General features: G+C 41.7%; 1 protein-coding gene across 3 annotated transcripts in view; it reads right to left on the bottom strand.

Moving 5' to 3' along the window:
• The window catches only part of STXBP1 (syntaxin binding protein 1), a 79,794-nt gene that overhangs the window by 18,958 nt on the left and 34,033 nt on the right, over positions 1 to 26,803 (bottom strand). For 2 of the 3 annotated variants that reach the window (XM_041725449.1, XM_041725448.1), the window contains 11 exons: positions 17,540 to 17,589; positions 15,848 to 15,929; positions 11,609 to 11,685; positions 10,664 to 10,742; positions 9,275 to 9,378; positions 7,596 to 7,744; positions 5,483 to 5,567; positions 4,380 to 4,510; positions 3,236 to 3,343; positions 1,592 to 1,652; positions 155 to 220 (listed from right to left, as the gene is read on the bottom strand). In XM_041725449.1, the coding sequence (XP_041581383.1) occupies positions 155 to 220; positions 1,592 to 1,652; positions 3,236 to 3,343; positions 4,380 to 4,510; positions 5,483 to 5,567; positions 7,596 to 7,744; positions 9,275 to 9,378; positions 10,664 to 10,742; positions 11,609 to 11,685; positions 15,848 to 15,929; positions 17,540 to 17,589 (992 nt within the window). Of the gene's footprint in view, positions 1 to 154; positions 221 to 1,591; positions 1,653 to 3,235; positions 3,344 to 4,379; positions 4,511 to 5,482; positions 5,568 to 7,595; positions 7,745 to 9,274; positions 9,379 to 10,663; positions 10,743 to 11,608; positions 11,686 to 15,847; positions 15,930 to 17,539; positions 17,590 to 26,803 lie in introns of those variants that run through there. The other variant, XM_041725450.1, reaches the window with a different exon arrangement.

Here is a 26,803-nt window from a genome sequence, read left to right as displayed (position 1 = left end):
AAAATAAGCTACCCAGACTTTTAGCTTTTTCTAATAAAGCTGGAAGTTGATTAAAAAGGATTTCAATGTATCAGTTTGTACAGTGGGCCTGTGAGAGGTCTTACTGCAACTGTTTATACACAAGATTCAAATTCATTATTTGGGATAGTCGTACCTTGCTGAGCTCTTTCTGGTACTGGGGCATTTTCTTCAGCATCTGGGACAGGTCCCGCATGGTGGTCTACAAGGGGAAGGAAAACATATGGTCTCACTTCAATGGCCTTGACCTAAGAGGCTGTGCAAGGGTGCTGAGCAAAGGGCAGGACAGCAGCCAGCACTAGACTTCCTCATAAACTCAAAATAAATCTGTTAAAAACCTGGTCACTGTGGATTTAGGTTTCCAGCCTTTTGGAAAAAAAATATTTTGGATCAAAAAATTATTGATCCAAATACCATAACTGTCTTATAGGTGAATACCATAACTATCTTATAGGTGGGGAACTGAACTCTTAAGTGTAGGAATTACACTAAGTGTAGGAATGTTTTATTTATTGGACTAGAAAGTTACTGAGAGCATAACTCTTGCCAGGAAAAAGCTATTTTTTCCCTCTGCGCTGCTTTATGGCATACTTAGCTCAAGCAGTCTAGAAATTAAGTTCACATATCATCCCAGCAGAAAGACTACAGTTATGTAGACAGATAGGAAGAAAGAAGAAGGTGGAAAAGGGCTAGGATGTGCATCCTGACAGGTGAAAGGGGTTTGTTTACTTGCTGTGTGACCCACCTAATTCCATTCTTATCCAACAAAAATTTACTCAATTACTATTATACACCAGGTTAAGTGCTGGAGATATAAAAACAAAACAAACAAAAAAGGAGAAATTCTTGCCTTTGTGGAGCTACCACCTAGTAGAGGAGCCATTCCCACTGAACGGATTAGTGTTCTTCCAGAAAATCATGAGTGTGGGTGCATAGGGCAGAGGCACCTCACTAGTCTAGGGAAGAAGGAGTAGGGAAGGTTTCCCTGAGAAAATGATGCCTGAGCCAAAGGACCAGGACTTCACAAGGCAAGGCCCAGGAAAGGAACTCAGGCATGAATGGAGCAAGGTGGACAAGAGGGTGGAGGCAGATCTGAAGTCTGGGGAGCCAGATGGCCCAGTGCTGTAAGGTATGTCCACAGGTGAGGCTTGATTCTACTGGGAACAGAGTCACCAAATGGTTTTAAGCAAGGGAGTGACACAAGAGCTGTATTTCCCTTGACCAAGATAGGTAAGCCACTCTGATGAACAGTCAGGATAAGGAGAGGACCAGGCAAGTTATGAGTTCTAATTCCACCACAAGCTACAAAGGGTTTCGTTGTTCTTCTGGCTGAAACTGAATTATGATCTAAAACAGCAAATATTATCCCTCAGAGTAACAAAGATCTCCATAAATATCAAAATATGGCGGCTCCCATCTCAATCTTGAATACAAAAATAAGACAAATGGTATTAGATGAAGAGGGAATCCCCTAACTCACTAGTCCTGTGCCAACGAGGTGCCCTGCCAGCCAGTTCCCAGAGAGAAGACAGGGATCAGCCTAAAGGACATTGGAGATCGAGCATGCATTTACCTTCTCTCCAGTATTCATTCTCTTGCTGGAAGAAAAATCTTTCAGAGAACGGGTGACTTCCCTAGAAGACAGAAGGAGGCAGCTAAGTTCCAAAAACAATACCGAGTGTCTCCATGTGGAAGCTACAGAAGGGGTGTGAGATTCTTCCTTCAGGAATATGTGGCAACTTTTCCTGCCAGTAGGTCTGCATTTAAAGTGATTTTCGAGGAGGGGAGAGAGAAACATCAAATTGCTAACTAATATTCTAAACCAGGGTCTCCAGAGGTGGGTGCATGAGATGATTTGAGTGAAGGAATTATTAGTAGGTCTATTTATGTTTATTTTACTCCACCCTTCTTAAATTTTATCTTTCTATATACTGGAAAACATACATATTAGTATAATAAATTATATAGTTAATTCATAAATAAACTTACATATTAGAAATGTGAAACAATATTTTCCTAAGGTTGAGTGATCCAAAAAGTTTGGGGGTCACTTTTCTGAACTGAGTGTTATTTTCAAAGAGTATTATTTTCCCACTCTTCCTTGTAAATTTACTAAGGATAACACCAACTCAATGTAGCAGACAGAATGCCCTTCTGCAAAAGCAGAATTGTTATCTATAGCTTAAAGGTCTTATAAAAACATTCAGGTGTTAGGAGCACCTCAGTGGCTCAGTTGGTTAAGCAACTGTTTGGCTTGGGTCACAGTCTCAGGGTTCTGGGGTCAAGCCTCATGTAAGTCGGTGGGGAGTTTGCTTCTCCCTCTCCCTCTGCCCCCCACCTCAACCTATGCTCTCTCTCTTTCTCTCTCACAAATAAATAAGATATTTTTTAAAAATTCAGGTGTTAGAAACATTTTGAAACATTTTCAGAGCAAGATATGTGTTGTATGTGTACACAGTAGCTTGGAAATTTTATGGATGACAATAGCAGAAGATTACATACTGGCTATACAAAAGAAAATCATATAAAGGAAAATCAAATTGATGCAGTGGACTCTGGATCTTCTTCTAATGGAGGGAACTGGATTGACTGAATGATTGACTGATGGATTTATATGTAGGATCTATGTTCAATGTGGGGCTTGAACTCACCACCCTGAGATCAAGAGTCATATGCTCTACTGACTGAGCCAGTTGGGTGCCCTAGGAAGGAACTGGCTTTAAATGTTTAGTGTTGGGCAGCCTCGGTGGCTCAGTGGTTTAGCGCTGCCTTCGGCCCAGGGTGTGATCCTGGAGACCCGGGATCAAGTCCCACATCAGGCTCCCTGCATGGAGCCTGTTTCTCCCTCTGCCTGTGTCTCTGCCTCTCTCTCTCTTTCTCTGTATCTCTCATGAATAAATAAAATCTTAAAAAAAAATAAAATAGATATTTAGTGTTTATAAAGTATTTCCTGAGAGCTATGGATGTTTTCTAAAAATCCTAAGAGGAACTAGAACACAGAGTAGATTTTCTCACTTGGTGAAGTTGGTGGAGCTCGAGCTGAGATCAGAAAGGATTCATCATTATTGGTTAGCATGTTGGGGAATTTATCCACTGAGCAGCAGCAGTGTGTACATTAGCATCTGGACAAAGGTTTCATCCAGTACTATGGAGTGACCCCTGGGATGGCAGGGCTGGCTAAGGTCCCTGGGGAGGAGCAGAGGCAAGGGGCTCTTACTGCGACACTTCTGCAATGTGCTTGTGGCGCAATGCTATCCAGAGGTCATCATCCTCATCCAGGAGCACTTCCTTCACCCGTGCCTCTCCAATGCCACTTGTCTCGTACCTAGAGAGGAGACATCCCCATGGAATTCATTCAACACCTTCCAATTTATAAGACTAGAGCTTATGGTCCCTCAGTGGACAGATGTTCACATGGATGACTTTACCACAGGCCCCCAACCATCTGATGGATCACTATCCATATTAGGTATAATATAGCAACACTGACACACAGCAGCAGTTTCTTGGGTAGGGAGAGACCCAGGGTCAATAGACTTGAAGCTCTGTTTTAAAATCTGCAGGGTCAGCTGGTATGTGCTCAAGTCAGGTTACAGGTGGGTTCATAGCTACTTATAAGGGAAAAGCAAAGATGATGCTTGCCCCTTCCTGGGAAGGACTGGGATACCATCCTCCTGTGTGTGGTACTTAAATTTTCAGTTTTAAAATCAGATGCCTGCAACAGGTCCTCAGCATATTTTTACATGTAAAATCATGAACATCTAAGGGAAATAAGAATTATAGGTACTAGTAGGGAGGAAAACTGATATTCAGTCGTATTTTTAGAACCTTTGTTTTGAAACCACTACCTTGGTGATTAATGATAAATGACATAAGAACAATACAGTCTGTTTCCAAAAAAAGAAAATTTGTTTTTAAAAATTGAGTTTTGGATGATTGTTACCAAGAAAAATGTTTATAATGAAGAAACAGCTCCTTTGCAAATAAACTTCAGTAAGAAACTTCTGTTGTATATTTTATCATCATCATATTTCATGACCTATAATTCAGAAGTTTTAACTCTGAACAAGATATGCATGCATGTGCACACACTGACACACACACATAACATATGAACCACCCCCCCCCCCCCCCCGCAAGCAGGCTCTGAGCTGAGGTGACATGAGTCATGAACTAAAGATCTAAAGTTCTTGTTCTCCCCTAAAGGGGTATGGGCTCCTGGCTGCTAATGCCAAGTAGATTTGAGGAACTCACAAAAAAGCTTACAGGCTTATTAGTAAGACTGTAACAATGCACCCACTTTTTCTCAGGTTAGAGCTGCATTTTTTGTCTGCAAAGCCATACCAGGCCTGCACACTTACTTGTATACATCATTTTCAATGGGCAGCAGGTCATAACTCATAGCCTGAAAAGTCAACTCATGAAGCACGGGGGAGCTGGGGTCGAAGCCACGGTCCAGGATCAGGAGCTGGGAGCGCGCCTTGTCTGGGCCCTGGAAGGACAGACACAAGGAACGCTTTCACAAGTCACCCATACAACTCCAGCCTCTCCCACTGGTGCAGCTGCCCCTCCTGTAAAAGAAGCCCCAGGAAATGAACTCTGAGATAAAACCTAAAATAACACTGAGTAGTCCATTTGCTGCTTGACAAGAACAGCAGTAAACACCATGCAAAAGTCCAATGTGTTTATTTCATAATGAGGATACTTTAAAGTAGATCTAAAACTGTGTCTAGGGTCCAAAGTAAGCTTATGAAGGAGAGTGCCACCTGGGTTTGGTTATAAATAAAGTGACTCACTATCCAGTCTGCCTGGGACCCAGTTTTAAAATTATGATAATGATGGGGGTGCCTGGGTGGCTCAGTTAAGTATCTGCCTTTGGCTCAGGTCAGGATCTCAGGGTCCTGGGATTGAGCCCCATGTTGGGCTCCCTGATCACAAGGAGTCTGCTTTTCCCTGTCCTCTCTGCCCATGCTCTCTCTTGCTCTTTCTCTCTTTTTCAAATAAATCAGCAAAATATTTTTAAAAGGCATGATAGTGATGGAAAAGTTCTGTTCTGATTACAGTGAGGGTTATATGAATCTATACATGTGATAAAATTGCATAGACCCATACACACAGGCGAGTACATGTACAAAGTAGTTAAATGTGAGTAAGGGCTGGAGACTGTACCAACAATTTTCTGGCTTTGATACTGTACTACTGAGGGGTTTCCAGGATGCAGGACTTTCAATGCTAACACTAGGAAAGTCCCAGAAAACAGAAACAAGTTGGTCACCCTGGCTACACTGAGCAGAACCTGTATCATCCCACCCAACGGCTTGAGCATCTCACTGGAGGCTAATGAGGAGGAATAGTGACACCCAGGCACACTCTGTGAGCAACAAAACCAAGCTGTCCCCAGGACTGCCATACAAACACTGTGGTCATTTGGCAAAAGAGCTTCATGGACCAAGTCCAGACTTACCTCACCCATTGTTGGGTCATCGGCTTTGTAGGCATCGAGCTTGTCCTGGATTAGCTGAGCCAGCAAAGCATTGTCCTTGTATTCCCTGACAAAGAAGGAGTGACACAGGGTGAACTGCCCATGTACCCACTCCACAGCACTGACTGCTCTCAGGGTGGAAAGGCAGGAAGTGCAAGGAGGGCCAGGGGAGATGAACTTCGCCTATGCTGTTCTAGTCAGAGAACACATTTATGTATTTATATATATAATTTAAAATGACAAAAAATACTTTGCTCAGTGCCTGGAACATAAATGATTTTCTATTCCTTAAAAAAAAATCTAAATGGAAACAGAGTTAGTCTTTCCAACTGACTTCAGAAAAACAGCGACACTTCAGCAGAGGGTACTGGCCATCCACCTTTCCTTGATCAGGTTGTCTGAGCCAGACTCACCCGATTCTCATTTCCCTCAGTTCAAATCCCCTTGGGTCTTGTTTTGTTTTCTTGGCAGGTGATATTTCTGCTGACAGATCCAAAAAGATATAAGCGAGACCCGGTGGACCTTTTCCCTTAGCCAGCCCTGACAGCACCTCCTAGGGCTTCTCCCAACTGTATACAGTGTGTGGCTGCTGCCTGTTGCCTGGCCAGGTTCAGTGCTGAAGCAGCTCCATGCCCAATCCCACTCCTCCCACAAATGAACTCTCAGCATCCCCTATCCCATTAGGAGATATGGCCTAGGCCCCCATTTCTTAATTCCCACTGGGCTTTTGTCAGCAAATACCAATAATAAAGGGAGGTATTCTTCCCCAGCTGCACATTCCCGCAGACAAGGAGTCAGTAAGGACAGGCTGCCACGATGACCCTCAGTGACAGTTCAGGCCCTTTGCTCCCCTGCAGTGGCCACCCCTCTGGGTCTCCCTGCCTGACTGCTGCTCTCACTCCCACAGCGCTGCACTCACTCCCCTGTGCAAATTCCCCTGAAGGTCCCTAGTGATAACCATGGAATGACATAATCCCAAGCCTGGCTTCTAGGGCCTCCAAGAAGGGCTTCAGAGCTGCCCCACTGAGTTGCCCCACAGCCTTACACAGACACTATGTCAGACTGCCAATCCTCCTCAAATATGCCTTTTGTTTTTTCAACTCCAAAGTTTCCTTCATCCCAATGGCAAGAGCCGACTGTCCACACAAAGTGCCCTGTGCTCCTCATTGATCTACTAAAATGTGAATCTCCCTTCGAGACTTAGCTCCAATGTCACCTCTGATCTGAAGGTCTTCTTGACCCTCTCAGTTCAAGGGCCCTCTCCCAACTCTAGATGGCCAGGCCCTTGGCTTGTACTGTCCTCAAGCACTGGGCTATAGGGCCTGTAGCTAGGTGTTCACAGTTTACACACACAAGTGTTGGTATGCGTGTCACCTACCCTTCTAGATCAAGGGCTTCTAAATGCAGAGGCTGTGTCTTCAGGATCAGTAGCCTCTTTCCAGCACTCAGCTCATAACAGATAAATAATAAGTGAATGACTTTATAAAATCTGAGGAATATGTCCTTTGGAGAATTATCCTTGTATTTTATCTTACTCTGGAACACTTTCTACAAAGATGGTATTTGTTTTGAAAGGTTAGAAAGAGCTAAGAATAGGGATCCCTGGGTGGCACAGCGGTTTGGTGCCTGCCTTTGGCCCAGGGCATGATCCTGGAGACCCAGGATCGAATCCCACGTCGGGCTCCCGGTGCATGGAGCCTGCTTCTCCCTCTGCCTGTGTCTCTGCCTCTCTCTCTCTCTGTGTGTGACTATCGTAGATTAAAATAAATAAAGAAGAAAAAATAAAATAAAATAAATAAAGATTTGAAAAAAAAAAAGAAAAAGCTAAAATACCACAGGAAGCCTGGATTGTGGTTACATAGGGGTTCACATTTTGCTATTCAGTAACTGAATATATATATTTCATTCCCTTTTCTGGATGCATTACATTTCACAAAATTTAGAAAACATTCGAAGAATGATTACAAATGCAAGATACTCAAATCTTGACCCTCTTGAGATAATTGCCAGAGCAATCTTAAGACAAAAGGAAGCTCCTTGCCCAGTGGACACATGGGAGGCCACTGAAGGCAGTCTGGCGTGGTTGCTGACTTACCCCCGATACCGCACAGCCGGGTACTCCTTCAGGGTGGCACACAGAGTTGCAATTTGCTCTGCCAGGCGCTCCAGTATAGGATTCTTCATCTGAGCCTTGTGGGGACTGTAGAAGCTCTGGAAAGAGTCAGCAGAGTCCAAGGAATACACCTGAGAAGGAAAAGAAACAAGAAAAAAGATATATATATCTATATGTATAGATATATATATCTCATGTATGAATGAGTGAACTGTCGAGTGTTTTCTCCAACCTTGGTAGTGAGTCTGTAGAACATGTTTTCATTTAGTCTATAAATATGTGCTGAGTGACTGCTGCAGGCGAGGCATTGTGCTAAACACTTGGGAATGATCAGTGACCAAAACATGACTGTCCTCAAGGAGTGTGCAATCTTATAGGAGAATAACATAACCATAAACAGTAAGCATAATGAAAAGCAAATTATATGATATGTAAGAAACTGGTTTAAGAGTATGAGAACACAACAGAGCAGGGAAAGAAAGCCTGGAGGGCTGGACAAGGAGGATAGCAGGTCTCCTTGAAAAGATGATGTACCAGGCAAGGGCTTGAAGGAGGTAAGGAGTTCCTCACCAACAGGGGGCTTCCACATGGAGGCAACAACTAGTGCCAAGGCCCTGCACCTGGCATGTGCTCAGAGGGTCTGATGAACAATGAGGAGGCCAGAAGACAAACAGGAGAGGGTAGTGTAAGACCATCTAGCCCATTATAAGTTTAGTTTTTAAAAGTAAGGGACAGGCTAGAAATTGGGACTGTGGGTAAATAAAGGATCTTTTTTATGAATTTAATAATTTCCTATCCCCAGTAATAGTATTTTCCCTTTTTTCTAGAAGTTTAAAATTTCCTCTTAAATTACCTAGTCTACCAGCTATCAGTAGTTTTTCAGAATCTCACTTATATAAACTACCTTGATCATCTAGAAAACCTGTGGTTTAAAAAAATACATTACTTTTTAAAAATATATGAAACGCAATGTGGCCGAATATGTTAAAGTTGGGTTTTGTTCAATCTAGGCAGGCGCATGGGTGTTTCCTGTTTGCCAGGAGAAGACATGTTGACCAATCTTACAAAACAAAGATATAAATTTTGTACGCTCTCTCACAACCAGCTTCACCTTTATTGATTTAACAACTGAAGTTTTTTTCCCAAGGGGACAGATTTGTCGCTGCGTTGTGGCATCTGAAGTGTTAATAGCTACTGACGAAGGCTACCATCTGCTCCTCCAGCAGAGCATAAGGGAGGTTATCTCTGCACAAATTCAGCCTCCTATGCAGCAGATGGGTGTTGTCTGATCCCCCCGCCCCCTTGCTCTCCTTCCCTGCTCCTTTTGGATTGGCTACCTTTTGGTTATTCAAGGAGTCACCCAGTAGGAGTGAACACTGTGAGCAAGGATGAAATGCACACAAAGAAAGGCATAGGAGCTTTAGAAAAAAAAAAAAAACAAAAAACAACTCAGAAATAACCAGAGAGTAAGATGATGGCCTCGGGCAGACCTTTAAGGAACTCTGTTTTCATTGCATCAACATCCACTGTCCACCTATGGACAGGTCATTGAGCAATTCAGAACATAGTATCTTCTTCCCCGACTCTGCTTAGTGAACCGGTCAGGACTTGCCAGAGCAGTGAGGATGCAGACTTTCTATGCACTTCCCTCTCAGCCTCACCTGGGACTCATAGGGGAGAAATGCAATGTTGATTTCCGTCAGGGTTTTGATAACTTTGGCTGCTCGAGATTTCACCAACTCATTAAACAGGGCATCTGGACAAGCTGCAAGAAGGACAAAAGACAAGCAGGTTTTCCTGTCCATGTGCGGGTCCATTTCAACAACTGCACACATCTGGGATTATAAGAAGGCAACTAGAAAGTTCGTCCCATCCTAGAATATCCCCTATCTCTAGGGTACAAAAGGAATGTAAAATCATGTAAAAGGTCCTCAACAACTAACAGAGAAGCGAATGGCAGAAAAACTAAAACACTGAGAGGTAATAAAAACTACTTTCTGGGCAGCCCCGGTGGCACAGCGGTTTAGCGCCACCTGCGGCCCAGGGTGTGATCCTGGAGACCCAGGATCGAGTCCCATGTCAGGCTCTCTGTGTGATGCCTGCTTCTCCCTCTGCCTGTGTCTCTGCCTCTCTCTCTCTCTCTCTGTCTCTATGAATAAATAAATAAAATCTTAAAAAAAAAAACCTACTTCCTAATGTCAAGGAAAGGAAAAAACCCAGGAGATTAAGAAGAGATAAGGAAAAGGCCTGTGATACAAACAAACACCACACATCTGACTTTATGGGACCCTTACAGGAGCTTGGCTGCACAGGAGACTCACTTGGTGGGGAAACCGCAAATGCCAGGGGCTCTCCTAGGCCAAACAAATGGCTTTGCATTCTCAGCAACCCATTTTCAGTTTATTATTACTAATGTCACCTCTCTACTCTTTTTTATGCATATTCAAATAGTATACAATTACTCTTTGCAAGAACCTTTCTCATTTTCTCAGTGGTAAGTTCTGTGGGGCTTTCCCTATGGAGAAAAACGGTGGGTATGCTGTTATTACTGAAGTTTTAAGATAGCCAGTTTGACTCCTCTCTCTTCGCTATTAACAAAGATTGACCAAGATGCTTCTGCACTAGGCTCCATGTGCAAAACCTCCACAAAATAAGAAACTTAATTCCAGGACAGTGGTGCAGGTTCCATTTGCTACCATCACTGCCAGCATGGACTATGTTTGTAGCTGAAAAACTGATGGGAATACACTACAGTTTATAGTACTATCTGGAAGTGTATACAGTGAAACATTGAAGCTACCATTGAAAAATTCTTGGCATTAAACCCTCTAGTCCTTAGAAGAGATACTATTTTTCATCAGAAAGGACTGCATGACCAAGTACATTTGTCTTTGTGTGTGTTTATTTTTATCTCTTATGCAATTTAATTTCTGAAAAGAAAATAAAAGCTCAGGAGAAACATGGCAACAACCCATTTTTTCCCCTATTAATCAGCCTTGCTGAACAGAAACGCTCACCTAGAAGGACAAGGGTAGAACTGCCGTACTTACAGTCTGTGAAGAAGACATGTGCAGCCCGATACTTAGCGGTCGGTGGGTCCTTAAAATCACTGATGAGAGAGTGGACAGACTGTAGAGAGGGAACAAAAGAGGGAACTGAATCCAATTCTAGAAGCAAATGGGACCTATATCTGAACTGGGTTAAATCCAAGCTGCTTGCACAAAATAGCAAGGAATTTTTCTATGTATAATTCATGTTTGGCAATAACGGAGTTCTGAAGACTTAAAATTAGGATTGTTTCAGAATTTAGATGAACAAAAGCCTTCTTAGCTCATTCCAGAAGACAGCACCAGTTCTTTGAAGCCACTATAATTTGGGTTCCTGAGAAGATATTCACAAAACAGGAAACTGGTCAAAAACCTTCCAAGAAATTCATATTGATGACATTCTGGCAATTTAGTAGCCTCTGTAAAAACTCAGATGTAAGCCAGCTTTCACAAGGAAAAAGAAAGGGAATAGAAAGCAAGAGGGAATTTACACAGATTAAGAGACCTAAGACAACTATCTGCCAAATGCAAGGAGGCGCATTTTGTCTGGATAGTGACTTGAATCAATCTCCAAAAATGATAAGACGGTAAATTTCAACACAACCTGGATATTGATGAAATGGACTCAAAAGCATAAAATACCAGAGTTCTGGAGGGGGGGTCACTAATTAAACACAGTGGGTCTCCTCCCTAGAGAAGGAGTGCAAGAGAGAGGAAACTAGACTGAACAAAGCCTGACCTTCTGGACAGCAGTTGTGCGGCAAGAGAGCTTAATGCACCCTTACTCCACTTCACACTGCACCCCTCCTTCCCTCTTTGTGGATTGCACGTTTAATCAGAGCAGTGTGTTAAATGCGCGCTTAACCTAGAAATGTCAGACACTCTGCCCCACAGATGCCAAGCCAGCACATGCAACCTTAGCCAAAGCTCTTCCGGGGGTTAACTTGCCTTCTCAGACGGAGTGATGAGATACACAGCCTCCAGGCTGGGGAGCGGCTCTCTGCGCTTGTTGATGTCTTCCACGACTAGACAACAAACAGCAGCCCACAGTCAATTAGAAAACAGAATCAGTGATCATAGAACTAGAAACAATCTAGACAGGCCACCTTCAGACTGCTGCAGCTGAAAATATCCAGGGCGTGGGGTGGGAATCACCTGCCTCTTCCTTGAAGTTACCACGTTCCACTACCTCACAATGCTCAAGAGGTTAGAAAGCCTGAATTTTACCAAATACCAAGTATTTCTCATTTCAGTTTAAGTAAACTCCTTGATCTTGTGATTAAAAATGGAAAATCCTATCTCATTCTATTAAGGACAGTGTTTTTTCCCCTTCCTCCAGTTTTTTTCTCATCTGTCCTAAATAATTCCAATTCCTTTAGAATTGCCAGGTTGAGTTTATTAACAATTGGATAGTTTTTTTTTTAAATCATTTTCTTCTGTATATCACACAAAGATATTCCAAACATACCTTCTACATAATATGGTCCTTCTCAATAGTTCAAAGACTAAACATTGTATTTTGTTAAACCACAAGCTTTTGTTCTGCTTATTTCTTTTACAGTTATGTCAGCTACTTCATCTGGAAAGAAGTACTTCTGGGATAATCCTCATCTTACCAGCCACCTGATAAAGCTTAGGATATGCTATCTATCCTGTACTGTCTTCTGTTATAGAAAGAACAGTACAATCACTTGCTCCCATTCTTCCTATGCAGAGGATTTAATCAAATAAAAGCATCACTTTAGGATGATGTAACATTTATAAAGACTTTTCATGCCAAATAATGTTCAAATGCCAAAGTCCTTCAACCATCTACTTTACACCAGTGGTTGTAGATTTCTCAATTTCATAGGCCAATAATAATTCCCCCAAAATATTTTGGGGGTTTTACATAGGATTTCTAACTTTTCAATTTTGCCAAGCAAGGACCTTTTTTAGAACCCATCTTCAGTAGTGAGGAAGAGTCTGTGTACAGCAGGGAGAGAGCTAAACCCTCATCTACCACCACAAGGAGCCAAGAGAAAAAAATCTACCATCAATGAATCCAAAGATTATAGTGTAAATAGTTATCTAGAAATATTAAAAGGATAACCAGAAGAGCAAGCAGGCCCTGAGGGAGAAGGGAGTAGGCCAGGATGCTGCTGCTTCTTCATTAGATGCTCCTTAGCTCTATTTGGCTTTTTCTCCTCCTTAATGTTTGTGCATTTTTTGCTTTAATAGAGGATAAAAATAGCTTCAAAAATTCAATGAGAGGGACCCCTGGGTGGCTTATGGCTTAGTTGGTTAAGTGACTGACTCTTGATTTTTGCTCAGGTTATGATCTCAGGGTGGGTAGGTCGAACCCCACGCCGGGCTCAATACTCAATGAGGAGTCTGTTTGAGATTCTCTCCCTCTCTTTCTAAAATAAATAATCTTCAAAAAATTCAATGAAGGGGCCCCTGGTGGCTCAGTCAGTTCAGTGGCTGACTCTTGATTTCAGCTCAGGTTGTGATCTCAGGGTCCTGGGATGAAGCCCTGCATTGAGCTCCTCCTTCAATGGGGAGTCTGCTTGGGGCTGTCTCTCTTACTCCCTCTACCTCTTCCCCAGCTCACATGCATGCTCTCTCTTTCTCTCTCTCTCTCTAATAAATAAACAAATCTTTAAAAAAATTCAATGAAGAAAATAACTTTGTAAGTTCAAAACAGGAATAAGCCTCATCTTGAATCACTGAATGACAAAAAGTCACAGTAAAAGCTATATACTTTCAAAAAAAAATAAATAAATAAAATAAAATAAAATAAAAGCTATATACTTTCATCATAGGGCTAGGTTTCTGGTGACAGATAAACTAGGTTTGGAAAAGTGTTTTTAAAAATGAAGGACTCACATCCAAGGTATGATTATACCTCCCCAAATTATTACATATATATTCATACATATATATTTCACATAGAATTTAATCAATAAAAAATCCACGATGTAGTATCACTATAATTTCACAACTTAAAAGCATTTTTAAAAAATATTCTATTTATTTATTCATGAGACACAGAGAGAAAGAGAGAGAGAGGTAGAGAGACACAGGCAGAGGGAGAAGCAGGCCCCATGCAGGGAGCCCAACGCGGGACTCGATCTCAGGCCTTCAGGATCACAACCTGGGCCAAAGGCGGTACTAAACCGCTGAGCCACCTGGGCTGCCCTTAAAAGCATTTTAACACCAAATAATAGGAAAGACATGATCTTAGAATAAAGGACAAACCTTTGAATGAAATTCATTTAGCTTAGCAAAATCTCAATCCTCCCGAAATTGTGGTTTGGAAATAATTTTCACAAAGACCAGCAACAGTCTGCAAGTCACACATCATACAAAGTCTCCAGGGAAAAATACTAGGAAAGAAATTGCAACAGGTGTGTTCCACCCAACATTTTTTCCACAGGAAAATAAAGGTTAACTTCCTTGTTTGAAACAATAGCTCAGAGAATATTGCTTTTCAGTCTTCTGAGATAGTTCAGGAGAGAATGCTGTTTCAAAGATTAAAATACATGATCCCTCTTGAAGTTGCCCCTGAGTAAAAGAAGAGCTACAAACAAATGTGAATAAGAGCAAGGACAGGAGTCAGAAGTCTGAGTCCTAGTCTCAGGTGTGAGACACTGGCTAGTGACCTTGAACAGGTGACTTAACTTTTTTAAAAAGCCTTTGTTGTGAATTATAACATGCATTCCAAAGAGTGAATAAAACATAAACATAAAATTACAAAGTAAACACCTGTATAAGTGTCACCCCAGTTAGGAAAGAGAACTGGCCGGCACTAAAACAAGTACACTTGTCATACCCTCACTTCCCTCCCTCCAAAGAGAACCATCATCCTGACTTAAATGTGATTACTTCTCTTCATGGGTTTACCATATACATTTGCATTTCAAAACAGCATAGCTTAGTTCTGCCTAGTTCTGAACTCTATATAAATTCAAGCACACTGGGGGCACCTGAGTGGCTCAGTCACTTGAGCATACAACTCTTGGTTTCCGTTCAGGTGGTGATCTCAGGGTCGTGAGATGGAGACCCATGGTGGGCTCTGTGCTTGGTAGGGAGTCTGCTTTTCTCTCTCTCTCTCTCTCTCTCTCTCTCTCCCTCTCTCCCTTTCCCTCTGCCCTTCCCCCCATTCCCTGTCTCTAAATAAAGTTTTTTAAAATTAATTAGTTAATTAAAGCACACTGTAAGTATTCTTTTGTATCTTGTTTCTTTTGTTCAACATTGTTTATCAGATCTACCCATCTGCTTGTAAATAGCCAGATTTTGTTCATTTTCGTTGCCTTATAGTATTCTGCTATGTGACTATACCATAATTTAACCATAGTACTTTTTTTTTAAGATTTTATTTATTTATTCATAACAGGCACACACACACACAGAGAGACAGACACAGGCAGAGAGTGAAGCAGGCTCCTTGCAGGGAGCGCGATGCAAGACTCGACCCTGGGACTCCAGGATCACGCCCTGAGCAGAAAGTAGATGTTCAACCACTGAGCCACCCAGGTGTCCCAATCATTGTACTCTTGATGGATGTTTTGTTTTTAAATTGGGGCTACTATGAACAATGCTCTGTGAATATCCCTGCATGTGCATTCTGGGCACATGTGCCTAAGGTTGTCTAGGACACACGCCTAACCATCTGGCTTGTAGGACACACACACCTTCAACTCTACTAGATACTGCCAATGTTTTTCCAAGTGGACACTTGTCATATAGGAGTTCCCATTTTTTTACATCCTGTCACTTGGCATTATCAGAATTTAAATATTCCAATCTGGTAAGTGTATAGCAAGATTCCACTCAGGTTTTAACTGACTAATGTAGGTGAGCAATTTTTTCATGTATTTACTGGTCATTGGGATTTCTAATTAAGTTCCTGTTCAGGTCTTTTGTCCATTGTTTCTATTGGTGGCCTACTTTCTTCCCCTTGATTTAACCTTCCTTTCAACACCTTTACCAGGTATTTAATGTCGTCTAGTACTACATCAGGTGCTAGGGATTTAGTGAATGATAAGAAAGCCCTGGGTCTCTCTCAAGAACTTATAGTCTTAGCACCCAGGTTGCTGGAAGAATCTAAAGTCAAGTGAGATAACAGCGAACAGGGAGAGGGAAAGATCGCCAGAAAGAGGAGGCCTGAGTTTCACTCAAGGGTAGAGAGACAGCTGTGCTCACTTGTTATCCCCTCGGTCATGATGTCCGTCATCTTACAGCAGGAGGACAGCATCCTCATGCTCAGCTGATCGACCACCAGCACCTGGAAGCAAAAAGAACAGCTTATGGCCTGCAAGAAATCTGTTATGATTCTTTCAGCTTACTGTTAGACTTCAAAAAGCACCCCAGAAATATAGAATAGTAAGTTATAAATACTTACTATGGGCCAGAAGTTTGCTAACATACATGCTAGCTTTTCTCTCCTATGCCACACCCAAACTTAACCTTCTAAGAGTCTAGAGTTCATTCTTGCCAACTTAATTTTATAAGCTTAAAAAATTAACGTTTTTCCATGATAAAGAAACTGACTACTCATAAAAAAGGCAAAAGAAAAAAGAAAAGAAAAAAGTCATCTGCAGCACCCACATTCAGAGAAAACCATACTGGAAATTATCTTTTCTTTTTACATGAACACTCGTGCCACACATATGGCTTAGAAGGTGAGGACTTTGTTACCAACATCATGAGGATGGAGCAATATATGAGTTGTCTGGGCACATACTCTACCTTGGCCCAGACTGGAAGAAAAAGAACACACCAGTCCCGGCCTAAGTTTCAGACCTACAATTCTTCAGCTAACCATTCCCTTCTCCATTCAGGCAACAGTGGGGAGAAGCCATAAGCTAAAACAAGGCTACTTCTCTTCCTCTTTAATGATATAAACCAAGATAACACAAGTAGACACAATGTGGACCAGAAAGCTCTAAGAACCAGTTATTTTTCATTTAAAATCCACAAGTTTGAAAGTTTATTACTGATGGGAAGGGTAAGAGAGAAAGAGGAGGACATGGATAAAGAGGAGGATGGACGTGCTGGCTAAAACAAACTCACAAGGCTGAGGTGGAGACCAAAATGCTTCTGTACCATGAAGCTCTGTTGTTTATGGACAAAGACAACTTGAAAATGTGTGGGCTCTTGACTGTAGGACAACTTAGAGGCAAGAATGATTGGTATAAACCCTCCAATGACACATGGGAAAGTTCAAGTAAAAGGGCATCTTCTTCTAATTGGTATAATGCCTGGCCCCAGACAACCAAATGACTTTCTGAATAGAAGATAGCCGCTTCCCACTTGTATCACCCACTCAGGTAAGTGAGAACATAATTAATCTGATTGGCTTAAGTACTTGCTTCCAGCATTGCTCTAAATGTTCTATGAATAAACAAGCTTCCTTCTTTCATCTTATGTAATTACAGATAAATGGGGATGGACCAGATGAGGGCTTTCCAAACTGTTGTATAGGTTCTGTGGAGATGCTTTAGGGCCACCAGAGAGACTTCTTTCTCTCCCATAGCAAGCAGAATAATTTCACCTTCTTCTGCTTTATAGAAGAGGTTCCAGGAGGTTCCAGGTAAGATTTTGTTTGAATAAAAGAGTTCCTTTGCTAAAGTGTCCCACCAGGTGATCTTTAACAGAAGCTTTATTACCAAGAGATTTCTTAACTTGGACTGCATAAAATGAGGCAGAAGGGATTATTATTATTATTATTATTATTATTATTATTATTATTATTTTACTCTCTGGACACAGCAAAGGTATTGATTCCCTACTTATATATCTTTCCTCCAACTCTATTTTCTTATACTTTCACCATTCTTGTATTTTCCACATCAACTCACCTGTTAAGACCCTTAATTGTGCTCTTCTACCTACCTTCCACTCCCCCTTCTTCTTTACCTTCTTGATCACATCATGCATAATCTCTAAAAAAGGAGAGAAAAAAAAAAGGAGAGAAAAGAAAAAGAAAGGAAGGAAGGGAGGGAGAGAGGGAAAGAAGGAGAGAGGAAAATTTAATGTAATATTAAGGTCTTTCAACACCTGTTTATTATATTACAAAAGGTCATTTCCTCCACAGGCTTTGTATTCTGTCATGCAATTCAACCAATCTGCTTACTGAGCCATAATCAAATTACCACAAACTTTTCCTGTTCCTTTATTATTTTAAAAAAAATTTATTTTATTTTTATATATTTTTTAAATTAAAAAATTTTTTTAAAGATTTTTTTTATTTATTTATTCATGAGAGACACACACACAGAGAGAGGCATAGGCAGAGGGAGAAGCAGACTCCATGCAGAAGGCCCGATGTGGCACTCAATCCCAGGATTCCAGAATCACACCCTGAGCAGAAGGCAGACACTCAACCACTGAGCCACCCAGGCGTCCCTTATTTTTATATTTTTTAAAGATTTTATTTATTTATTTGAGAGAAAGAGGCAGAGATAGTGAGAAAGAGCATGAGGTGGGGAGGAGAGGGAAAAGCAGGTTCCTCGTTGAGCAGGGAGCACAACGCGGGGCTGGATCCTGGGACCCTGGGATCATGGTCTGAGCTGAAAGCAGACACTTAACCAACTGAGCCACCGAGGCTCCCCTAACTTTTTTTTAAAGTAAGCTCAAGGCCCAAAGTGGAGCTTGGACTCTTGACCTAAGATCAAGACCTAAGATCAAGACCTAAGATCTTGACCTAAGATCAAGAATCACATACTTCACCAACTGAGACAGCCAGGTGCCCCTCTTCCTGTTCCCTTAATTTGGCAGTTCTCAAACTTTTTGTTTTTTTAATTTTTTTGTTTTTTTTTTTAAAGACCCCATTTATTTATTCATGAGAGACGGAGAGAGTCAGAGACACAGGCAGAGGGAGAAGCAGGCTCCATGCAGGAGCCCGATGCGGGACCTGATCCCAGAACTCTGGGATCATGTCCTGAGCCAAAGGCAGACACTCAACCGCTGAGCCACTCAGGCATCCCAGTTCTCAAACTTTTTAGTCTCAGGACTTCTTCACACTCTTAAAAACTGAAGACTCCAAAGAATGTTTGTTGTTAGGTGGGTAAATATCTGTTGATATTTATCATATTAGAAATTAAACTGAGAGGGGCACCTTGCTGGCTCAGTCAGTGAAGCATGTAACTCTTGATCTCAGGGTTGTGAGTTCAAGCCCCACGTTGGGCATAGAGTTTACTTAAAAATAAAATCTTCTGGGGATCCCTGGGTGGCGCAGCGGTTTGGCGCCTGCCTTTGGCCCAGGGCGCGATCCTGGAGACCCGGGATCGAATCCCACATCGGGCTCCCGGTGTATGGAGCCTGCTTCTCCCTCTGCCTATGTCTCTGCACCCCCCCCCTCTCTCTCTGTGTGTGTGACTATCATAAATAAATAAAAATTAAAATAAAATAAAATAAAATAAAATCTTCTCTGTGTCTATGAATGAATAAAATCTTAAAAAAAAAAAAAAAAAAAAAAAAAAGGGCAGCCCCGGTGGCGCAGCAGTTTAGCGCCACCTGCAGCCCAGGGCATGATCCTGGAGACCCTGGATCGGGTCCCACATCGGGCTCTCTGCATGGAGCCTGCTTCTCCCTCTGCCTCTGTCTCTGCCTCTCTCTCTCTCTCTCTCTCTCTCTCTGTCTCTATGAATGAATAAATAAAATCTTTAAAAAAAAAAATCTTAAGGGTGCCTGGGTAGCTCAGGCACTTAACTGGCCTGGTCGCTCAGTTAAGCATCAACTCTTGATTTAGGCTCTGGTCAAGATCTCAGGGTCCTGGGATCAAGCTCCATGTCAGGCTCCCACTCAGCAGAGAGTCTGCTTGTCTCCCTCTCTCAACCCCTATGCTTGCTTTCTCTCTCTAAATCTCTTTCAAATAAATAAATAAATCTTTTAAAAAATCTTTAAAAGGGGCACCTGGGTGGCTCAGTGGTTAGGCATCTGCTTTCAGCTTGGGGCATGATCCTGGGGTCCTGGGATCAAGTCCCACATCGGGCTTCCTGCATGGAGCCTGCTTCTCCCTCTGCCTATATCTCTGTGTCTTTCATGAATAAATAAATAAAATCTTTAAAAAAGTAAAAATAAAAAATCTTTAAAAAATAAGAGGAGAAATTTTTAAAGTAATCATTAATTCACTTCAAATTACAAGAGGATGGGTAGCCTGGGTGGCTCAGAGGTTTAGTGCTGCCTTTGGCCCAGGGCCTGAGTCTGGAGACCCAGGATCGAGTCCCACATCGGGCTCTGTGCGTGGAGCCTGCTTCTCCCTCTGCCTGTGTCTCTGCCTCTCTCTCTCTCTCTCTGTTTCTCATGAATAAATAAATAAAATATTAAAAAAAAATTACAAGAGGAAGGGGGCCTGATTGTTTCAGTCAGTTAACCATCTAACTTTTGATCTCAGCTCAGGTCTTGAGTCTTAAAAAACAAAACAAAACAGGGATGCCTGGGTGGCTCAGCGGTTGAGCATCTGCCTTCAGCTCAGGGCATGATCCTGAGGTTCCAGGATTGAGTCCCACATGGGGCTCCCTGCATGGAGCCTGCTTCTCCCTCTGCCTGTGTCTCTGCCTCTGTCTGGGTGTCTCTCATGAATAAACAAGATCTTAAAAAACAAAAACAAAAAACAGCAGTGTCTGGGTGGCTCAGTCAATTAAGTATCTGCCTTCAGCTCAAGTCTTGATCACAGGGCCTTGGGATTGAGCCCCATGTCCTTGCGTCAGGCTCCTTACTCAGCTTCTCCCTCTCCCTCCTGCTCCCTCTGCTTGTGCTTTCAGTGAAATTAATAAGTAAATAAAATCTGTAAAACAAAACAAAACAAAAACCAAGAGGAGTGACTGGTTAGCTCAATCCAGAGAGCATGCTGACTCTTGATCTCTGAGTCATGAGTTCAAGCCCCATGTTGGACATTGAGTTTATAAAAATAGATAGATAGAAACAAGAAATCCATTATATATTAACATAAATAGCATTTTAATTAAATATAATTATATTTTCTACAATAAAACAATAAAAATTATTTTTGTAACTCTCTTCATCTAGCTTCATAAAAGACAGCTGGGCTTTCCTATATGCTTCTGCAGTCTGCTATGAATCATATAGCATCTAGAAAACTCTACTGTATACTTGAGAATAAGAGTGAAAAAGTCAAATAACATCTTAGTCTTATTATGAAGACAGTTTTGCTCATGGACTCCCCATGGGATCCCGTGTTTGAGAACCAAAGCTTTAAGTAAATGGGTAAGAAGGTATGACATTACCTCAGGCCACATGAGCCCCCTTAAGCTCCAAAAACAGTTATGATATCTTTCTAACCTTGAGCTCATCTATGAGATACTCCCAACCAAAATCACCATTTTGGTAAGCCACAGTTCCTAGAAATGCCACACCATGCACAAGTCTATCCAGCCATGGAGTCTTCACAGGAAATAAAACTTCAGCCACTCTTTCTAAATCCAGGTAATACAAGGGCCTGGATGGACTAAAAGGCAAGAGTTGCCATCAGCAAGTGTGTTTCAAACACTGAGGTCATTCTCTAGAGCACAACAGTTCAGAATTCTACTTTTGACGATCTTCAATAATCTGATGTGTCATAAAAGTTTCCCAAAATCTTGGGGCACCTGGGTGATTCAGTTGGTTAAGCATTTGCCTTCAGCTCAGGTCATGATCCCAAGGAGATGCCAGGGTCCTAAGATTGAGCCTTATGTCCGTTGTCCTCCCTGATCAGTGGGGGAGCCTGCTTCTCCCTCTCCCCTCTGCCACTTCCTCTGCTTATGGCTTGTTTGTTCTCTCTCTCTCTGTCAAATAAATAAATAAAATCTTAAAAAAAAAAGTTTCCCCAAATACTTAAAAACTTTTAAAGTTATTTAATATCTTTTATTTTATATTTTTAAGTATTTTATTAAAATTTTATTTAAATATTGATAAATTTTTAAAAACTTTTTTATTCAATTATAAAAAAAAAACCACACACTGTAGTAAGCATAGAAAACACAAATAAGTATAAAGAAGAAAATACCAATACTACTTGTATACATAAAAAAAAAAAAATCGGGAATCCCTGAGTGGCTCAGTGGTTTAGCACCTGCTTCAGCCTAGGGCATGATCCTGGAGTCCTAGGATGAGTCCTGCATCAGGCTCCCTGCATGGAGCCTGCTTCTCCCTCTGCCTGTGTCTCTGCCTCTCTCTCTCTCTCTCTCTGTGAGTCTCTCATGAATAAATAATAAATCTTAAAAAAAAATCACCTGTAATCCTGCCAGCTTGAAGTACATAATTAACATTTTAGTTTATTTCCTGCTAGCTTTTTCCATGCAACTCTACATAGTTAATATAATGCTGTATACATAATTTTGTATTATGCTTTTTTCATGAATAAGCTCATTTTCCCACATTAATAAAAATGCTCCCTTGATTTTAAATGCCTGCGTAACAGTCCCTAGTTTAAGTCAACAATTTCCCCAATAGCCATTTAGATTATTTCCCATACTTCAATGTGATGAAAAATTGGGAACAAATACATCCAATGATAAGGCTGTGCTTAAGGCAATTAGGTTATGTTAATATAATGGAATACAATGTACTCATTAAAAATAATGATATGGTAGCATATCTATTCACTCAATAACATTTGCTGAGTAACCACTGTTTACCAGTCAGTGGACCAGGCACCAGGAATGGAACATAGAAGACATGGTGCAGCTCCCATGGAGCTTACACCCTGGTGAAGAAAGCAAACATTGGATCAAGAGCAATCTCAGTTTCTTGTAAGTGCTCTCTGAGGTGAATAAACAAAAACTATGGTAGAAAAAAAAAAAAAGTTGTGAACAGCTACCTTAAAGAGGAGACCAGACAAGGCCTCTCTGAGGAAGTGAACCTCACAAGGAGGATACCAGCCATTCAAAGGCTGGTAAGGAGAAAGACCAAAAGACATCTTCTCGGAATGGAGATGGTATAAGTTGAGGTTGGAGGACACATCATACAGCATCTTGATAAGGAGTATTATTTTTATCTGAAAGGTACTGGAATGCCACTGGTAGATAGATTTCACTTTCTTAAAGATTTCATCCATTTATTCATGAGAGACACAGAGATGCAGAGACATAGACAGAGGGAGAAGCAGGCTCCCTGTGGGGAGACTGATGTGGAATTAGATCCCAGGACCCCGGGATCATGACCTGAGCCAAGGACAGACACTCAACCACTAAGCCACCCAGGCACCAGGGAGATGGGAGACTGGAATGGATGAGAACAGAAGGAAGGCGCAGAGCTAGGAGGCCTTTGCAATCAGAAAAAAAAAAAAAAATCAGCATGACTGGTAGCAGTGGTCATGGTAAGAAGTGGATGGATTTGATACATATTTTGAAAATAAAACCAACAGAGCTAGCTGCTGAATTGGATATGGGATCCGAGGGATGAAGGATGGGGAAGAGACATAGATAAATCCTGGGATTTGGGCTCAAGCAAAGAAACTGATGTAAAGACATTTGGAGATACAGAGAGAAAAGATTTAGAGGAAGAACTGAGTTGTAGGAGAATAGCAATAATTCTTTTTTGATTAAAGATTGAGATGGCTAAGAGATATCTGAGGAGAGATGGAGGGCAGGTAGCTAGAGGTAGCTCTGGAGTTTGGGAGAGTGACCTCAGCTGGAGGTAAAAATTTGGACTTCAATCCTTCCTGCCTAGGTATTCCCATTCCAAAATTCTTGGTAAAGATATTTGTCATGGGTATTGTTAACAGCCAATTCTAATGCTGCCCTACATTTTTCTAATCCAATACCGAAAAGGAAACAAGGATTAGAGCCCATTTTAGCATTAAGAATCAGGTAGCTTGGGCTACTTCCCTACAAATAATCCCTGGCAATCACATTTCATCTCATAGTCCTCTTTGTGTGGAAAGAAACAAACCCTTCTGAGGCGGGTCTAACCAGCAGATCTTATTTTTGCACACCAAACTGTGTGTATAAACAGCCACACCATCCCCTCCACCACCCACCTAGTCTATACAGATGGAATGGAAGATACCAAGGCAGCTTCAATTTCTCCATAATTGCAAGGACCACAGCACTCGCGGACTCCGGACTCCGCTTCCCTCATAGCCAAGGGGGTAAACAAGAAGGCTCCTTCTCGGCCACATGCACCCAATATACCAAATGAAGTCCTGAAGCACAGACTCTAGGGATAGCTCCAAACCCTGTCCCTCCCTTGTGAAGCCCTGTCCTTATAGCCCGGGCATCCATGACTGCATTTCACAGTGACATGTGTCAGGACCCCTGAGCCCATGGTACACCAAAACATGTGAAATAGCATGACTAATATTAGATGGGCTGGAAGCTTGGGAGAAATGTGAGCACCACCGGAGTCCTTAAAATCTTCCCTTAAATGGGGGATTCAAATATGCTAATGCCCTGCCCAGAACAGATGCATCAGGAATCCGGTGCCAACAGATCAAAGGAAAAATACATCTATTCTACAAAGAGATTTAAAGTAATCTAAACTCAGGCCACAAATGCCCTCCTCTTTACCAATCCAAAGTACAGGGTTGTTCTGGCTTAATAGCAGGTAGTTCTAAAAGACACTCTTGTGTGCTTGCTTCGGCAGCACATATACTAAAATTGGAAAGACACTCTCTTGAATATAAAGCTAGTAACTCAACAAAGGTCACCCCCATCTCCTATAATTAAAAAAAAAAAAAAGAAAGAAAGAAAGAAAAGCATCAGAGGAAGCACTAATGTTAGACCAGGGAAAATCCAGGTTCAGGCATTTATGATTGTGTGAACTTGGGCAAGTTTAAAATGTTTTAACCCTCAGTTTTCTCACTGAAAATTTTAAATTATAATATTCTTTTTTTAAAAAAATATTTTATTTATTCATGACAGAGAGAGGCAGAGACACAGGCAGAGGGAGAAACAGGCTCCATGCAGGGAGTCCAATGTGGGACTCGATCCTGGTACTCCAGGATCACACCCCAGGCCTAAGGCGGCGCTAAACCGCTGAGCCATCAGGGCTGCCCAAATTATAATATTCTAATGGCCTGTTATAAATATTAATGGGACACAATGCTCAGTCAGTGCCTGGCATTTCACAGAAGGCACTTATTGTGATGTCACTATAAAATATGCTATTCATACAACAAGGAATTATTTCCTTTTTTTTTTTTTTAAAGATTTTATATTTATTTATTCATAGACACAGAGAAAGAGAGACAGAGATACAGACAGAGGGAGAAACAGGCTCCATGCAGGGAGCCCGATGTGGGACTTGATCCTGGGTCTCCAGGATCACACCCCAGGCTTCAGGCGGCGCCAAACCGCTCTGCCACCAGGGCTGCCCAAGGAATTATTTCCTTATGAAAATTATGACACTGCTTCCATCAATCAAGATTTTTAATATAATGTAAAAACCTATTAAAAAGAAACACATATTCAAAATAGTTTTAAAATAATCACAAAAATATTAGACAGCAATCTCTACAGGTAGTTCACCCAAAACTTCAAAAGCTTCTCTGACCCCCAACACACATGTGATAAGTTTTAGAATAATGGCACGAATGTGTCAATATATATAATATAAATCTTATATGGAAATATAAAGCTGAACGAAAGATTCCTTCTATCCCTTCTGAGAAGACAGAGACCTCTTTAGGAAGAAATGCATTTATACCGGAAGCACAAGTGGGGACCCACAGGAAGTAAAGGTATTTAACAGTCCTACAGAGATACACAGGATTGTATTTTTAAATTGCTTTACTAAACATTGTTCTGCAAATTCGCTTAGACAAGAAAACAAAATGAGGTAAGGATGTAAAATTGGTAAGAAGAATGCAGAGTATCTGCCTGCTGCAATCATGGGAATCACATTAAAACACTCATGAAAAAAAAAAAAGGAAAAAAAAATAAAACACTCATGAAGATACAAAATAAATACATAAGGAACCAACGGGGACTTCTCCAGAGCAAAAACAATCTGAAAACAAGTCTGATGTTTACCACTGCATACTGGGCCCTGGGCCGGGACTCCACCTCTCTCAATTCTACCCACGGCTGGCAATTCTGCTCCAAAGCAACAAGAAGCCTCTTCCTCTTTCCCTGGCAGCACTTCAAATACCTGAAGATGGCAACCACGTCTCTTTGTCTTGCTCTGGGCTGGAGAGTCTCCTTGCTAAACAACTGTACCTCCCAAGTGGAATGAGTTTAGGGCTAAACAATACATGAGAAAATGGTTTAAGTACTTGAAAACAAGACTTCCAAGTCCTGTCAGGATCTTTCTTGCCTTAGACTCCCTGCATAATCATTTCTCGGCCTTTTGGCTAAGATCAAGTGTAGACTCTCTGCATGGAGCCTGCTTCTCCCTCTGCCTATTCTCTGCCTCTCTCTGTGTGTCTCTCATGAATAAATAAATAAAATCTTAAAAAAAAAGAAAAAGAAAAAGAAAAAAAGATCTTGCCTTAGAAATACTCATTTAAGGGCACCTGGGTGGCTTACTGGTTGAGTGTCTGCCTTTGGCTCAGGTCGTGATCACGGGGTCCTGGGATCAAGTCCCACATCAGGCTCCTTACAGGGAGTCTGCTTCTCCCTCTGCCTATGTCTCTGCCTCTCTGTGTTTCTCATGAATAAATAAATAAAATCTTAAAAAAAAAAAAACATATATACATAGACTCCTAGTCACCTAGCTATAAATTATTTACCATTTTGTCTTTCTTCTTTTTCTTTCTCTCTCCTTCCTTCCTTCCTTCCTTCCTTCCTCCCTCCCTCCCTTCCTTCCTTCCACACACACAGAGAGGCAGAGACGCAGACTCCATGCAGGGAGCCCGATGTGGGACTCGATCCCGGGTCTCCAGGATCACATCCTGGGCTGAAGGCGGTGCTAAACCGCTGAACCACCTGGGCTGCCCCCATTTTGTCTTTATGTAGTTCTTTATATATATATTTATTATTATTATTTATTTATGATAGTCACAGAGAGAGAGAGAGAGGCAGAGACACAGCCAGAGGGAGAAGCAGGCTCCATGCACCGGGAGCCCGATGTGGGATTCGATCCCGGGTCTCCAGGATCGCGCCCCGGGCCAAAGGCAGGCACCAAACCGCTGCGCCACCCAGGGATCCCCTATGTAGTTCTTCATAATACAGAAGTAGCACATTTTTGTTGAGAAATTCAAATAGATATGTAAAT

Source organism: Vulpes lagopus, chromosome 12 (assembly GCF_018345385.1).
Source record: "Vulpes lagopus strain Blue_001 chromosome 12, ASM1834538v1, whole genome shotgun sequence".
NCBI classification, from domain to species: Eukaryota; Metazoa; Chordata; class Mammalia; order Carnivora; family Canidae; genus Vulpes; species Vulpes lagopus.
The sequence above is the reverse complement of the archived record's forward strand: the minus strand, read 5'-3'. Positions and strand labels throughout refer to the sequence as shown.